Below are 18,359 nucleotides of genomic sequence, written 5' to 3' on the forward strand. Positions count from 1 at the left end.
TTTGTTTTGTGTGAGCACATGGCTTTTGTCTTGCTTGGTTTCTTGTGCCATGTGCTCTCATGTCAATTGTCTAACCCCACCCATCTTGTTACCTGATTATTGGTTAATTTGCCCCACCTGTGTTTCCCTTATTACCCTCCTCATTTGCTCCCTATTTATTCTCCTTGTGTTTGCAGTCCTGTGCGAGTTCGTCGTCGAATGTTGTGTGTGCCTTGTGTCCTGTCCTGCCTTGTCAGTCAGTTTCCCCTACGGGGTAGTTTCGGTTTGTTTCGTTTTATTTTGTTATTAATAAAAAGGCCTAATTCCTCCTGTGATTGAGTCCTCGCCTCATCCCTTCATCCTCACCTATTACTATTATTATTTTTTTAATAGAAATTCAATTCATTATTTATTTATTTATTTATTTTATTTCAATGGAAAATGGTTTTTCTTGAATAAAGGTGCAGTTACATCATCTACTAGTAGGGCTTAACCGCTAATGCTAACCTGATCTCTCATTTTATTTAATTTTTATGGAAAATGAACTTTTTTAGATTATTATCATTTTTAATGTTATTTAAATGGAGAATGATGTTTCTTGCATAAATGTGTAGTAACATCATCTGCCCGTGGGGGCTAAAAGCTAATGCTAACCAGGGGTGTGTTTCGCAAAAAGACTGTTAGATAACTATGGTTGTTAACAACAGAACTTGCGACCATAGTTGCTTTTGGGAAACACACCCCAGATCTCCATGTCTTATCTAGGTGGAATTATTAATTTGTTGTTTGAAAGTGAATGTGTTTTTATAATTATTAAAAATATTAAAATTAATTTGATCAATTATATTAATGGATAATGATATTTAATGCTTAAAGGTGCAGTTACAGCATCTATCAGTGGCTAATGCTAAATGCTAATGCTAACCAGAGCTCAGAATCTCACTAAAAACAAATGGCTTGTGGTCGCTTTGTCACCGCAAATGCCGTGAATGCCCCATGAGAGTTGTGTTTGGGAATCTTCTGGTAGGGTTCACATACTATAAAACAACTGTGAGAATCACTCACCGGTCAGAAAATCACACTGTACAAACTTTACACAGCCAGAAAAGATGGCTCCGTTCCAGCACAAAGAATAACCAGAGTAATATTTTTCCCAGGAGCCTATTGTATTTCTTAGAGCAAACCTCATATCCCACGAGTATGTCTAAAAAAACATGACCTTCACTTTTCTCAGTCAGTCTGGTGGAGGCTCATTGATCTAAATCCTCTTAATACCAGACAGACCTGCTTCACTCCAAACTCTCCTCCTGTCTCAAGCACAACAGCAACCCACGGAGGAATCACGTCCCACGAAAGCAGGTTTGTGCGTGACATAGACAAACAATCAGTCACCGCTCAGAATGACAAGCAATGGCACCATTTGTCACCCATAATGCCTCTGGGATTGGGCATCAGAGACGTGACGTGTGCCACAATCATGCATCTGTGGGCATCTAATGCAGGATTGCTCTCTCGAGTCGGTCCAGACCGTATGCTACACCGCTGATGTGGAATGAGCCAAAATGGTCGGCTAATCCAACAACAACCAACAAGCTGATTGGTGATGTCCCAAGTGACCTGAGAGCCCATAGCATTTCCATAGTGCATTTTTTCAGCAACTTTGGTTCCGGATGTGTTTTCCCCATTAATTTTTTCCATAGGGATTTTAAAAAAGTCTTCATTAAAGAGTTATAAGCCATGAACCCAACCAACCAGCTATGAGGAGAACTACTATATTACATGAAGCAAAAAATGTATTTTAAAATCAGACAAAAAGACAAAGGTACAGAACTGTATTCAATGGCTTTAGTGAGGAAAAGGACTACAATCCCTGAAGCAATGTTAATAACATCATCAAATTAAAAACTATGGAGAAAAATACTGAGAAAAAAACAACAACTATTGATTGATTAAACTATTGACTCCATTACGTCACTCGCATTACTTCATGAAAGTAGGGAGGGCACTAAAGAGTTAATTTGGAGTGATTTGCTAGCTTCTGTTCTCTGATTGGTGGATATTTCTTTACAGAATCATGGGTGATGCAGTCTTCACCTGGAATTCTGCTGTTGAACACATTTTTACACCGACTGTTGCACTCTATTGGCTAGCGGTGCTATGTATCATAAAACTCACAGTTCGGATAATATTATGGTGTTTCAGTCATGGATCAGATCATTTTTCAGATAAGTAAAAATGGGGGGGGGTGGAACAAATGTCTACTTTTAAGTGTTTATTGTATCAATTAAATATAGATTAATCTCTGTTAAAGTTGTTTATGTTTTGTTGTTTGATTAAGGTAACTGACACCGACAGCAGCAGGTATAGCTGATGTCACTTTAAGACCTAATGCATGGATCCAATATACTGTTACATATCCGAATGCTTTCTGTTCACGTTCACTTCATGTAAGACGTAACTGACTGCGTTTATGGGAATACTTGCTGAGACGGCTATTTTGACATAATTTGAGTATATTCGTCCATTCAAACGCAAGGAGATATGAAAGAGGGCTGAATTCTGTGTTCGAAGTGCCAAACTGAGTTCTTTCACAGTACAATGGTTTAAAATCAATTTTAAATCAACTTGTCTTTGTGTATTTTAATTAGAATAGATTTTGCAAACTAATAATTTAACGTACTCTTTTAGCATACAATTAGTGGATTAGCCTAGTATTAGCTTAGTCTACAGTATTACCCTGTGTAAAAATACAAGCTAAGCTAATGTGTTTAGCATGTGGCAGTCAAAGCAATCTGGTCTACAATGTGCTAAACTGAACCTTTGCAATAGGCCAACAGATTACGCAATCGGAATAATCGACTAAAGGTGTGGTCACGTTAACAAAATTTCATAACCAAAAATAGGTCCATTGTTTATTGTTAATAGTGTAGCTATGTATAAAGTACAGTAGGGCTGCACGATTAATCGAAATTAAATCGCAAAGGCGATAAATCGCAATTAGGCAGAATCTCAGCTTGTCAGTGAACTATGGCACTGTGTAGTAAATGCTGCTGCATCTCAAAGAAGGTGATGGAGATTTACTACTAATCACAGAACCGGCTTTACTGACAAGATACGCATGACAATCACATTTGATTAATCGTGCAGCCCTAAAGTACAGCTCACATTTTCAATTTTGTGTTGGTCAACGTGGCAAATTTGTATGAAATCTGGTTGGGGAATCTTTCGCCCTCACATAAAATTCCTAATCGTGTGGAGTAAAAAATAAATAACAATAAAAATTTGCTACGTACACGGTAAGTGTGACCGCATTTTGACGTTATTCTAAGCTACTATGTTTTACACGAACGATGTTGTTTGATCAGGCATTACAAACGGTAGACTGAACGACGTGTCAAGTTCAAAACAATTAGAGCGTAATAGTCTTTGTCCTGTTGTGCTCCATCTAGCTGTTAAACTGGGTTCATGCTAATTTGCTTAAAGGGATAGTTCACCCTAAAATGAAAATTCTGTCATTAATTACTCACCCTCATGTTATTCCAATCCCGTAAGACCTTCGTTCATCTTCAGAACACAAATTAAGATATTTCTGATAAATTCCGAGAGCTCTCTATCCCTGTATAGACAGCAATGCAACTGACACTTACAAGATCCAGAAAGGTAGTAAGGACTAGGGCTGGGCGATATAGCTAAAAAATTACATCGATAAAATAGTCAGTGTGACATCAGTGGTTCAATCGTAATTTTATGAAGCTATGAGAATACTTCTTGTGCACAAAGAAAACAAAAATAATGACATTATTCAACAATTTCTTCTCTTTTGTGTCAGTCTTCATCTTCATCAAAAAAAATTTAACAGATGTCACATGAACTATTTTAACAAAGTCCTTACTACCTTTGTAGGCCTTTAATGTGGTAGTTGTGTTGCAGTCTATGCAGGGTCAGAAAGCTCTCTGATTTCATCAAAAAACTAGCCTTTAAGGCAACCCAATGACTAGCCAATTTTGAGAATCTATAGTTTTGCTACTACAGAAGACGTTTGAGTTTGAGATATCACAGATTGAATACAGATATCCTACCCGCTCTGGTCTTCGTGACTGTACTGTAATAACTCGACGGGAAGTCACTGATTCTCACAATTTTCTCAACTCTCTAATGACACATAATGGCTTCGGATAACTGCTGCCAGCACTGTCATTTAGTGGCAACTGGGAGACTAAAGAGAGTTCCTCAAAGGGGTAAACAGATAGCATCCTCAGAGGAGGGAAAAAGCAATGATGCTCTTAGCACCGAGGCGACAAAAGTGGAAATGAAACTGAGAGGTCAAAGTCTTCTATATGGAACTGATGTATCGTGCGGCCCACTGGCGTTACAGTTAATCTATAAAGTGCCATAAATTCAAGACCCCGTCAACGGTCTGTAGTCTTGCTAATGGTCTGGGTGCCCATTACCGTCAATCCTCCATCAAAGCGTTCCCCTTAGCCTCACACCTACATCTCTCCACATTAAGGGTTCAAGGTCTGTCAGACTTTTTCCATTGTTGTACCTCATCAGAACGGCCAGATCTCACAAAACCACGAGCCATACCTCTCGTGCCCAGATTCAGAAAAGAATTGCTCTAAATTCAAGCGATACCAGCCTGTGTTTGCTTTGCTAAGCTGTGAACATCTGCCTGATCTCTCAAGGCTGTTATTCGGCCAGATATCACCTGTGCTCACTCCTATAAATAACACGGCCTCTGAGAGCTGTCAGGGACCGGCCATCCATTCCCCAGAAGCAACTGTGGCCAACGCTCAACACAACGTTCAGCTGCCAACACACAAGAGAAAAGCAAAAACAGACAACATGAAGAACCGTGCTAAGGATAGAGCAGTCACAAAAATTTTTGAGATGCATAATATATCAGTACCATATCGATTATAAGACAATATTACAGATTATTTTATTTATCGTTAACATTCCATTTTATATACTATATATATTATTTATTTATATATTTTAAATATACATTTTATATATTGTATACATTTTAGCCAACATTTCATTGCATATGCTTTTTATTTTATTTTACTTTATTTTACTTTTAGTTTTTTACATCTAGTCAGGACTAATAGGAGGTAAAATCAAAATTACCTCAATTAAATTTACATTAAATTAGAATATAATGTTTTATTATCACACGGACGCATCAGTTAAAAAATGTTGTTGTTGTTGTTGTTGTTGTTATAGCCAAAATTAAAGTTGTAAACCATCGGCATTGTTTTTATTGTTAACTACAACTATAAATCTGTAGCCGAAATCAATATATATAAAATATATATAAATATAAATATATATATATATATAAAAGTTTATATATTTGGGGATTTGTTTGTGTTTGTATACGTTTTGTTATTAACGTAATTATATTTGGGGATTTGTTTTCGCTTTGTTGTTTGAAATAGTATTTGTAAAAAAAAAATGTTTTATAAATAAATAAAATCTTATAGATGTGTTTTGCTTAGCTGATTTAAAATTCATATTTGTTAGCAAATAAGAGGGAGTTTTCTTTTCCAGAGTTTTCATCTCATGATTTTAATAATAATAATAATAATAATAAAAATTGAATTAAAAGGTAATTGCATTTTTTTTATCTCACAATTCTAACTTTTTCTCAGAATCTGACTATTTTTTTATATCACAGTTAAGACTTTTCTTCTCAAAATAGCGAATTTATATCTCACAATTCTGAGTTTATATCTTACAGTTCTGGCTTACAATATTCAGAGTGAAAAATGTGAGAGATAAATTCAGAACTGCGAGGAAAAATGTCAGAATTGTGAAAATGTCAGAATTGTGATATAAAAAGTCCTTACCTTTTTTATTTTTTATACCATGGCGGGAAAATGCTTCCACAGTTTAGTCTAATATATTGGGCCAAAAAAAAAAAAAGGCAGAAATAAAATGTAATTTCCCAAATTCGCTTCTTTTTTTTATCCAGTAGATTCAGCAGTTCAATCCAGTTAATTCCGTAAAATCACAAGAACAAGCACACTGCGGCTTTGAATACTAAAGAGCACTTTAACTCAAGCCCTGAAATCGTGGGCTAAATCTTGTCAAATATTACAGCTGATAATAAAATCTGACAGAAATACAGTTTGTTCATTACACAAAATTGCACGTTACAGAAAATGGTCCACGCCAGCATGCGCTTATTAAGAGCTTCGGTGAAGGTTTGAGAACTTCTCATTAAGAACTTACACAGCTGACGACAAACAAAAGAGAGCGATAATGAGTCATTGTCCAACATAAAATGACAAAAATAAAATGACAAGCATGATACTCATACCTCTGGTTTCCATGGCAACTTTTTGTACTTCTGTGCGATGAACTTGCGGATTTCAGCTTGATCGTTGTCATGAAGGGTGCCAGCGTTGGGCTCATCTTCCTGCAAGAGAGAAACAGAGACGGCCATGTCCACATGACACATTTCCATTAATAATGATGTTATTAAATGAATAACATGTTATTTTCTAATATATTTTAAAATATTCACATTAACATTTTACTGATGTGTGTTTATATATATATATATATATATATATCTGTGTGTGTTTGTGTGTGTGTGTGTGTGTGTTTATGTTCCAAAAAAATAGGTCTGACATTTTTATGTATATACAAATATTTTATATATTTTTGGGTATATATTTTATATAAATGTTATTTATTTATTGTTTATTTTCTTTTATTTTATTGCTTTTAAAGATGAGAAAAGGTGACAGGTGGGTCACATTATCTCCAAAAATATTTATAAAAAAATAATAATCTAAGTAAATAATTAAAAAAAAATAAGAAAATTTAAATAAAATTAAATAAAAAGAAAGAAAGAAATATTGTTTATTTTATTTATTATTATTATTATTATTTAATAATAAAAGGTGGATGAATGTGACAGGTGGGTCACATTATCTCCAAAAATATTTATAAAAAATAATAAATCTAAGTAAATAATTAAATAAAAAGAAAAAATAAATAAAATTAAATAAAAAGAAAGAAAGAAAGAAAGAAAGAAATATTTAAATAATGATATAATATTTATATAAAATTAAATAATTGTTATTTAAAATAATTTGTATATTATCTTTATTGCTACTTTTATTAAATGTATATTAAATGTATAAATACTGTAATGTGAATCTCCTTTGAGAATAATACAAATTAGAAAGAAAAAAAAACTCAAATAAAATGGATGCAGGATATGGGGTGAAAATGTGCATAAAATGTCATGAAAATAATATCAGAATATAAGAAATCATAATGATTCTAAAACAGGCTTAGTTTTCCTAATGCAAAATATAATTATGTATGTTTTTTTTATATATCTTGGGGTGAAATGTGACCTGGACATGTTTATGACAGGTTTCCTGACTCCAATAACACTGATCTTTCAGAAACAGTATTTCCATTAGAAGATGGTCTGTCAGACATGCAGCAGCTTTTCTTTGGTGAGCTCTTCTCTTCTCTTCAGCTCTCAGTTCATTTCTCTCCATATTAATCTCCTGCTTCAGTCATGTGTCACATGTCAATGTTCAGCGCTAATTGAAAATTGCACCGAAGCATCACAAAACCCGATTAGGAGTGGCTTAAAGTCAATACTGTCGAAGAGAAGTCGCAGTAATCAAGGCCTTTATATATTGTGTTAGTTATTATGAGTCTCATTTGACAGCTGGAATGACTGGTTATGTTCACAAACCCACTACCATACTTAATATTTCACAAGTGTATAAGTATGCATACTGTGAATGCATATGTTCTCTATGCAAACAAGACCTGGATGACCTGAGCATATTATGCTAGGAATTCTATCCCATAATGCAATGCACTCAAATTGACCTTGTATTCCCTCATGTTATCCATAATCACTCCACTGGTTCATTATTTAATTGGACTGCAAGAGTTATACACATTACAAAATAATTATTTTTAACATTTTTAATATTTATTTTTAATTAACGATTAATCACATCCAAAATAAAAGTTTTTGTTTACATAATATATGTGTGATTAATCGTTTGACAGCACTAGTATTAAACATTGATAATAAGAATAAATGTGTGTCAAGCATCAAATAGGTATATCAGAATGATTTCTGAAGGATCACGTGACACTGAAGAATGGAGTAATGATGCTGAAAATTCAGCTTTGATCACAGGAATAAATTACATTTTAAAATATATTACAATAGAAAACTGTTATTTTAAATGGTAATATTATTTTTAAATATTACAGTTTTTTTCTGTATTTTTGATCAAATAAATTTAGCCTTGGCAAGCAGAAGAGACTTGTTTCAAAAACGGAAAAATTATCTTACCGACTCCAAACTTTTGTACTGTATATAGTGTATGTGTAAACTTTTGTAGGTAGTGCAGGGCTCGACAATAAGGACTGCCTGATGGCCCGGGGCCAGCGTGAAAGACATTCGGGACTGTAGATGGATTTGTCACTTGCCCGATTGGGACACTGCAGCATCGTCATGACTTATCATTTGCATGTGTTTTTAAGACTTGTTAATTTAAAAATTCAAGCGATTAAAAAGCATTTGGGCGCGAAAGACAACCCCTTTCAGTACGCGCACAGACAGCCGCGTCTCTGACACTCACGAGCCGCCTGAATGGGTAAATACTTACAAAAGTATGTCAAAATACCCGTCCTGTCAAGTAACTTTGTAGCTTTAACAATGATTAATCTATATTGAATTTATACACTGGAGTACAGCTGCACCGATCTACCGGACAATTTTTGTTTTATTTCAGACTATCTTCTGTTCCATGCTTGCACACAAACTGCACTGCAATCATTTTCCCAATGGCCATTTGTGTGGAAATATTATGTTATTATTATACTTAGTCTGTAAACGGCCATTAATGGAGGCCAGAGATGCTGAAGACGGACACAAAGAGGAGAAAATACTGTAGCAGGCAGAACAAGATCACTGTTCATGATGCGCGAAATATAGGACACTTGTACAACAATTGTACACAGAAGCAGCTCCGGGCGGATGACGTATGAGGTCGGCGTTGCGCATGCGCCGCTCAGAAGTGACGAACGCAGAAGCGCAGCGGAGAGATCAAAACAAAACAACAATCACGAATTAATAGTACAAAACGAGCATTTGTAAAGAAGAATGTCGGAGGATTTCGATATAAGCCAAGAGGAGACTGGTTTTCCTTTTGAGGCCTTTGTTCACCCACCGCAGCCGTGTGAGGCACTTTTTATTATGAATGGATGCGCTTTATTTCACTTCTTTTGGACTGATGCACTGCAACACCCGCTGAGTGCCATTAAACCGCTTGGAAGATCAAAGACAATTTTTAATATAACTCCGACTGGATTCGTCTGAAAGAAGGAAGTCATATACGCGTAGGATGCCTTGAGGGTGAGTACTTAATGGGCTAACTTTAATTTTGGGGTGAACTAACCTTTTAATATGCGCAGCGCTGCTGTGTTTACAGCGGGAACCAAGGAAACGCTGTATTACACCATAACTTCGAAACCCGACCGGGCCAGTAGAAAAAATCCTTAGTGTTGATCCCTGTAGTGTATATATGAAATTAATTTTTAATTTATGAATAATCAATATATCCAAACCACTGACCGATAATGCATTTCACATACTATTATTTTAAAAGCAATTGATAGTATCCAGTATTTATGCAGTAAGCTAATATTCGATTTTAAACATCGTCATTATCTTTCTGCTTGTTACAGCCAAATATTAAGAATCAAGACGGCAAGAAAACAACAAAAGGCAAACCCTCCAGAGCAAAACATGAGACAATTTCCAAATACATTGAGTTTCAGGTGACTTGTGCACAACTGCACTCATTATAACAAGAGCGTTCATCAAACTAAACCTTCTGGCACTCAAGTGCTGATCTGTAACCAGCTTCCATCTTTAAAACCCATCTAATATTACAATCACAGCAGAACTGATCTGAAGTCAGATCTCCTCTCAAGACAAAGGAACAAACACCACGCAAGTTCTGAGATGGATCCCAGACATCAGGATGGGTTTGCAAGTACGAGGCCAGAATATAAAGGAGGTTAATTAATTCTCCTCGTTCAGGGGTAAATAGGCTCGCTCTAGGAGCAGGAGACTGGGGCACATTTTTCACATCCGGTTATCCAGCAGAACGACAAAACACAGCCCCTCCACAAATCAAATTTTAATTTTCTCTGCCCTGTAACGTGGAGGATAATGACCCGAGCGATCGGTTTCATCAGTCATTTTCATCTCCGCTCTGAAGAACTACAAACACTAGCTGGAGTAAAAAAAGAAAAGGTGTTGAGATGATACACACAAGGTTAATGCATTCGTCCGACGACGAACAACAGCATGCTACATGTTTACGAAAACGCGCTTGCTTATGATTTGTCTTCATGCAATGCATTGAACAACAAGTATGGGTAAAAAAGGCTTCGTCTACATTTTCCTCAATTTCAAGTTCACCGATTCTGTTCTTAGATCAGTGACTGGTGAAGTGAGTCTGGCAGATTTGTCAATATATTGGACTTCAAAATGGAACAGTAGAAACTCAATATCTGTTAACTGAAGGACTGGTCATTTCTTAACCAGTGAAGGCTATTGGGAAATGCCCAAGTCATCTTGTGTAAACACACTAGAAGGACACACAATGGAAGTCAGTGTTAATGGGTTATTGTTGAAAGCCATATTTATAATACTTGGCAGCTGCAGCAAATTGTTCTGTGATAATTGATTTGACTGGCTGCTAATTAATAAAGTAAACAGGAGAAGATCTAACAAATATGAGAGAGTCCGACAAGCTTGAATTATAGGGATTCACAAGTTGTCAGCTGGGAGTGTTCCAGCTTCGATAGAAGGATGGTTTAATCAAAGAATGGATGGATAGATGGGCAGTTTGATTAATAGAATGTATCGAGGGAAGAATTAAAGAATGGATGGATAGATGGGCAGTTTGATGAATAGAATGTATCGAGGGAAGAATGAAAGAATGGATGGATAGAGACATGAATTAATGGATGGATGGATGAAAGGAGGGATGGAGACAAATTAATCAATGGATGGATAGATTTATGGAGATATTAATGGGTGAAAGGAGGAATGGAGACATGAATTAATCAATGGATGGATGGAGACATGAATTAATCAATGAATGGATGGATAATGGATGGATGGAGATATTAAAAGATGGATGGGTGAAAGGAAGGATGGAGACAAATTAATCAATTTATGGATGGATGGATGAAGATATTAATAGATGGATGGGTGAAAGGAGGGATGGAGACATAAATTAGTCAATGGATGGATGTAGCGAGGGATGGATAAAATAAATAATTAATATATGGATGATGGAGACAAATTAATGAATGGATGGATAGAGGGGCAGTTTGATGAAAGGAAGGAAGTAGAAAAGGATGATGAATAAATTAATGGATTGATGGATGGATGGATGGTAATGTATGAAGAGATGGATGAATGATGGAGACATGAACTAATGAATGGATGGTTAAAAGTGTAGTTGGATTAAAGTATGAATGAAGTGAGGAATGATGAAAGAATGGACTGATGGATGGATGATAAAGAATGGATGGTTGATGGAGATATGAATTAATGGATGATTGGATTGATGGATGGATGATGGAGACAAGAATTAATGTATGGACAGAAAGGCAGTTTGATGAAAGGATGAATGTAGCGAGGTATGGAAGAAAGAAAGAATGGATGGATGGGTGAAAGGAGGGATGGAAACATGAATTAATTCATGGATTGATGAAGAATGAGATGCATGGATAGATGGCTGTAGCGAGGGATGGATGCAAATGCATGAATGCATGGATAGATGGATATGAACCAATGGGTGTAACAAAGAATGGCTGGAAGAATAGATGGATGGAGACATGAATTAATGAATGCATGGACAGAAGGGCAGTTTCACGAAAGGATGGATGCATGCATGGATGGAGGAATGAAAGAAGGGACTGATTGATGGATGGATGGATGAAAGGAGGGATGGAGAGATGAATGGACTGATTAATAGGTGAATTTAAGGAGGGAGGGATAAATGGATGAAAGTAAGAATGGCTGGACAGTGGGATGATATTATAGGACATTATAGGACAACATTGACTTGAAGCCACAGTTTAATTGTTTGTGGTTTTCCAGCTTTTAGATGTTCAGCCGGTTTAGCTGGTATCCCAGACTAACATTCCCAGTGTCCCTCAACACATCCGACACAATGCTGCCACTCTGGACACCAAAGTTCCTGGACAAGAGGGCTGGAAAAATGACATGACGTTCTGGGAAAACCGGAAAAATCACTGTCAAGCGTGAGCTCATAACTGCTCTTACCCGCCTCACCAGGATCTCCACCCACAGCAGCGACAAAGACTTCATTTATGTTTGGAAGTTTCCATCTTGCACAAGTGTTTTGATATTTTCAGAACTGCTTTGGTATATTGAACCACCTATTGAACATCTGCTGGAACTGTATGTACAGTAATGCAGCGACGCTGGGAACACGCTGTTCTGTTAGTGCTGTCATGAAGGACTCTTGAATCAATAGAGCTTATGAGAGTCAATCTCAGGAAAACTCCAAATAAATATCTGAACCATATTTCACAACAAAACTAAAACTAAAAGAAATGCATAAAGAAAATGAAGCCTATATTAGGATTTTTTTTTCTTATGTAAATTGTCCAGGAAACATTTTTCTCCCAAAGACAAAAAAAGAAAAAAAAAAAGAGCAAAATTAAGATTTTTTTTTTACATTGTGACATCATTTTCATAGTAATTAAGAACTTTTTCATTTCAAACTCTTACCACCATAATGTACAAAAATCTCAGTGTCATAACAGAATTAAAACTTAAATCAGTACAACTGAAACTCAGTACAATAATTTTCAACAAAATGTATTTCAAAATGTGCTTTACAAATTTACTTAACAATTTTATTCATTTATTCACTTATGGATTTTCATGCCAGAAACATTTAATTTATATGGAATAAAATAAATATTATAAATAAAATACATTTATTTATTCATTTACTTGTTTGTGCATAACACATTTATTTACTCAACTTTTAGTTATTTATTGTAATGCCAGAAATATTTAATTTATATGCAAAAATAAACAAGCATGTTTTATTTATTTATATATTCGTTCATCTTTGTATTTATCTATTTTTTGCGTTACGATAATAAGAATGACTTCTATGTATTGTGGGTACGCTAAAGAAAATTGGTAAACAAAAAAAGAAAATAAATACAAAAATAAATAAATAAATAGAATTGAAATTATGAAGTCATTTTGTAAAGTACAATTTTAAGTATATAATAGCTCAAATTAATTACAAATTCTATTACAATAATGAGATTATTTTAATAGTGAAAAATATGCATAACTGTCTTTATAGAAAATACAATTTCTCTCTTTTTTTTTTTTGATTTTGGGTATAAAATTTTACCTGGAAATTTTTTTTAAAAGATTTACAGATGAACATATGAATAGTTAAAGACTTAAATAGAAAAACATCTTGAAAAGACTGCAAGAATCAAATAAACAGGAAATTCACTAGCACAGCAATCATATGATCCAACGTTTGAAGATGTCTGAAACTCCTCGCTATTAATGTACGCAGCACTTGTTTCTCGGTCATGATTTATTGGTCAACATCTTAGTTTCTTCTGCCAGACGAAATGAAATGGGCGACTTGCACTGAATTGAGTGTGGCCGCTTTTTTTGACTTGGGCCAGCAAGCAACCACCAAACAAACATTTTGTTCCGATTTTTTTTTTCTGTAAATCATTTAAAATAATTACTGCTTCATATATCAATTCTCAACATAAAGAGTTTACACCTCTCACGTCAGATTTGTTCTGTGAAGATGGTAACGCCGCACTACCAGCAGGTGCAAATCTCACACCAGTGCTTTTCTCCTCCCGCTGCTGATCTGGTATCAGTCAGGGGCGCGCAGCGGCAAAGAGAGTGACAGGCCAGCGGGACGGAGGAGACAGGGGACAGCAGGGGTGACGGAGCTGCCATACACGCTCATATGAGACCGGTCTGATCCAGCCCAGGCTGTCAGACAACCACTGTCACATCACAGCTGTCAGTAATAATCAGAGCGGCTTCACAAACACACCAGCTTCTGCCGTAGGTACTGCTGATCAAACCTGAAACGCTCCGCTGAGTGAAGAAGGCCTAACGAACAGATGCTAATGTTCTTTTCACAGCTCGTACATTTACAAGTCTGAATCTAAATTTAAATGCAACGTGTTATGTTGGTCCAAATCAGGTTACATTTGAAAAATGCCTTTCATTAAAGGAATAGTTCAAGCAGAAATTAAAATGTGCAGATAATGTACTAACCAAACAAGCCAAACAAGATGTAGGCGAGCTTGTTTCTTCATCTGAACAGATTTGGAAAATTGCAGCATTTCATGATTTGCTCACCAATGGATCCTCTGCAGTGAATGGGTGCCGTCAGAATGAGAGTCCAAACAGCTGCTAAACTTATATTTTGGACTCATATTTTGGCCAGAAGCAACAGTTTGTAGATAAAAACTTCTTAATGATGGATTTGTTTCTTACAAACACACAGCTTTTCACTTCACAAGACGTTAACTGATGGACTGGAGTGGTGTGGATTACCAGCTGTTTGGACTCTCATTCTGACGGCACCCATTCACTGCAGAGGATCCATTGGTGAGCAAGTGATCCTTTCTCCAAATCTGTTCACATGAACGAACAAACCAATCATCAATTTTAAGTCAAATTTATTTCCGAGTGAACTACTCGTTCATTACTGATGCAAAATATAGGTAAACACTAGCCGGTCGTCTTAATATTCTGTTGAAGGTGGTTCTTGGAATGACGTTTGGAAGAAATCTTTCATGCTAATCAGATTAAAAGATCCTAAATGTATGGTTATTTAGACCCAGCGCTGAACCAGAATTTCTCGTATGAAATTGAGAGATTATGTAAAACATGGTATTTAAATTTGTAACAGCATAAATCATTTTTAATGTTAAAAATTTCTGAGGTAAACAACTATGATCTAAAATGTTTTAAATTAAAAAAATAATAATATTAACTTTTATTAACATATTTAAACTTTTATTAAAACATATTAACACATTAGACCACAGTAAAATAAAATATGCATTTATATTAATATTAATATATGGCAAACGTTTTATTTATTTATTTCAGTTCCCTGTGGATAAAATCACGTCCTGTCTTGCATTTTGTTTCTCACTGATTCACACAGAAATATGTCAGGTTACAGAAGTAAATTATGTTGCAAATGCCATTTTATGTTGACTTTATGATTTTTAACCTGAATTCAAGAGATCAAACAGAACAGCTGAACTGTATTATTTAGGGAAAAAATGAATGAATGAATAAATAAATGAATGAACCAATCAATCAATCAAACAATGGAATAAGTAATACTTTTTAATATTTTTGAAAGAAAATATTTTTTGAAAAAATTATCTTATTAAAATTATATTAAAATTCATATAAGCACCAAACATTTTATTTAAATTTTTCTGCTTACATTTCCAGTGAATTACTAATGGATGTGTTTTGTTTTGCTTACTAGCTAAAAATACATACAAATAAACATATTTATGTTTATATTTATGTATGTATTTATAATGAATTAAACAATGGACATTATACATAAGCCAAAATAATACTTAAGTATTCTTATTAAAATGACTGTGAAATTAATTGGCATAAATCTTTGGCATTTCACAGGTGGCGGTTAGATAAACAAACCTTGCTCTGGAAGGAGCCAAAATGAAATCGAGTCTCTGATCAATGTTTTTTTCAATCACTCCATCGATATGGATGCAGCCAAACTGGAAACTCAATGGCCATAATCTGCTCAGGGCTCATAAAGCCAGGCTCAACAGCAGCTCGTGGCACAGCTGGGCCTGATTTATTAACTCTCTAATAGGATTATGGCCTCAATCCCATTGCTGCCTGTGACATTTGTGCTGAGCTGCGATCTTCTGCCTCCATGTGCTTGTGTTTGTGTCTCCTGACTCTAACACCTCACCCTTCCTCCAGACAAACCCCACTCATCCTCAATTCCATGCCATTCACTTCTTATCGCAATTCTTTACCACAACCTAGTATCGGTTTTGGACACTACTGTTATTTATTAACTTGACATTTCTGTTTTGTGGGTGGGAAAGAAATAAAAAACTATTTAAGATCACGCACAGGTTATATTTCACCCCAAATTCATAAGTAAAATTAAGTTATATAAACCTCTTTTTAGACCACATGACATTCTTTGGGCAACTTAGTGCAGTTCTATTTCCCTTTGATGTATTTCCTGTTGAAACAGCGGGGCATATCGAATTGATTATTCGTCTTTTAAAATAGTCTGTAGTTATGTTACAAACAGAATAATTATTTTATTATAGCATTTTTAAGCTAAAATATAGTAATCGTCAACAGGCTTCAGTTCCATCACAAGTGTCTTGTTATTTGCTAGTTTAATTAAGTAAAATAAATAAATAAAATAAAATAAATATATATATTTTTAATATAGCTGCAAGCAGCAATTATTGAGGTTCAAGCGTCATAAGACCTTTGCGCAATTATAGACATTTTAAGTTTATTTTACCCAAAAAGGCTTAAAAATCAAATACACTAAAATCAGTAGTAATACTATTTAATGATTTAACACTTTGACCAATAGGTGGCACAATATATATATTTTACCACAAGGTGGTGCTTTTGGAGTACCTTCAGGGCATGGGACGGAGGATCCATACCGAGTTTTGTAACGATACGCTAATGCGTTCGTAAAATCTAGCATTTGTAGGTACGATTCAAAATAGCAGACGCCCAAAATGGCCAACATGGGAAAAACGAAAAACATTCAACTCTGTATTCTGGTCCAATTCGAAACAGACCAGTTTTGTGATTTTTGGCCAAACTGTTCGGAAGGGCCATTTTTCATATCTCCTGACCACCAGGTGGCACTGTGCCGAAACTGTGCAGGTAAACTCAGAACATGGTTGTCATAAGAAACTCAAAATTTGGTCTGAATATGATAAAGCGTTGAGGGGATATAGCCTCAGGTCCACTTTGGCGGACTCTTCGTCAAATTAATTTGTACGCTATTCGAGAACGGTTGGGTCTATCAAAATGCTTTTGATGACCGTCTGAAGATGGTCTGTATCAATTTTGGTGAAAATCGGATTAACCATCAAGGACGAGTTAGAAAAAGTAGGTTATTTACATAATAGCAAATATTTAACGAAAAATGTGTTTGATAGCAGTGGCTCTTGAGGCAAGTTTTTCAGAATCTGGAAATCGATGGTCTGTATCAATTTTGGTGAAAATCGGATTAACCATCAAGGACGAGTTAGAAAAAGTAGGTTATTTACATAATAGCAAATATTTAACGAAAAATGTGTTTGATAGCAGTGGCTCTTGAGGCAAGTTTTTCAGAATGTGGAAATCTAACATAACCAGAGGCCAATTTATTTCAAATTTCTCACAGACTTCTAGGTCCATGAGTCAAACAGGCACACCAAATTTTGTTCCGATTGGCCTTCGTTAACTTTGTCTAATGGGTGCTCAAAATTCATTGGCCGATGATGACCATGTTTCTCAAAATACGCCAATGCCCTCATAGATATTGGTGGCACCTTGGACAAAGACAAAATTCAAGTCAGTCAGACTAGTTACAGCCATTTTCATGTTTTTTTTTCCATGTTATAGCACCAACAAGAAAAAAAAAGAAAAAGAAAACCGATTACTTTATTAAATTTATTGTAAGATGTTTATAAATTATATTAAGTTTGTTGTACTACCTAAAAGTAGGTTATTTACATAATAGCAAATATTTAACGAAAAATGTGTTTGATAGCAGTGGCTCTTGAGGCAAGTTTTTCAGAATGTGGAAATCTAACATACCCAGAGGCCAATTTATTTCAAATTTCTCACAGACTTCTAGGTCCATGAGTCAAACAGGCACACCAAATTTTGTTCCGATTGGCCTTCGTTAACTTTGTCTAATGGGTGCTCAAAATTCATTGGCCGATGACGACCATGTTTTTCAAAATACGGCAATGCCCTCATAGATATTGGTGGCACCTTGGACAAAGACATTGCATGCCAAATTTCAAGTCAGTCAGACTAGTTACAGCCATTTTCATGTTTTTTTTTTCCATGTTATAGCACCAACAAGAAAAAAAAAGAAAAATAAAACAGATTACTTTATTAAATTTATTGTAAGATGTTTATAAATTATATTAAGTTTGTTGTACTACCTGCAGTTTTGCTGATTTAAACAAAATAATAATTTTTACAGTTTGTTTTATTTATT

General features: G+C 35.1%; 1 protein-coding gene across 1 annotated transcript in view; it reads right to left on the reverse strand.

The window, feature by feature from the left end:
- The window catches only part of LOC107707535 (N-acetyl-beta-glucosaminyl-glycoprotein 4-beta-N-acetylgalactosaminyltransferase 1-like), a 129,976-nt gene that overhangs the window by 23,600 nt on the left and 88,017 nt on the right, over positions 1-18,359 (reverse strand). The window contains exon 3 of the mRNA XM_016511594.1: positions 6,308-6,406. Coding sequence (XP_016367080.1) covers positions 6,308-6,406 — 99 coding nt within the window. The remainder of the gene's footprint in view (positions 1-6,307; positions 6,407-18,359) is intronic.

The sequence above is a fragment of the Sinocyclocheilus rhinocerous genome, unplaced genomic scaffold (genome assembly GCF_001515625.1).
Source record: "Sinocyclocheilus rhinocerous isolate Xijiao unplaced genomic scaffold, SAMN03320098_v1.1 scaffold1376, whole genome shotgun sequence".
NCBI classification, from domain to species: Eukaryota; Metazoa; Chordata; class Actinopteri; order Cypriniformes; family Cyprinidae; genus Sinocyclocheilus; species Sinocyclocheilus rhinocerous.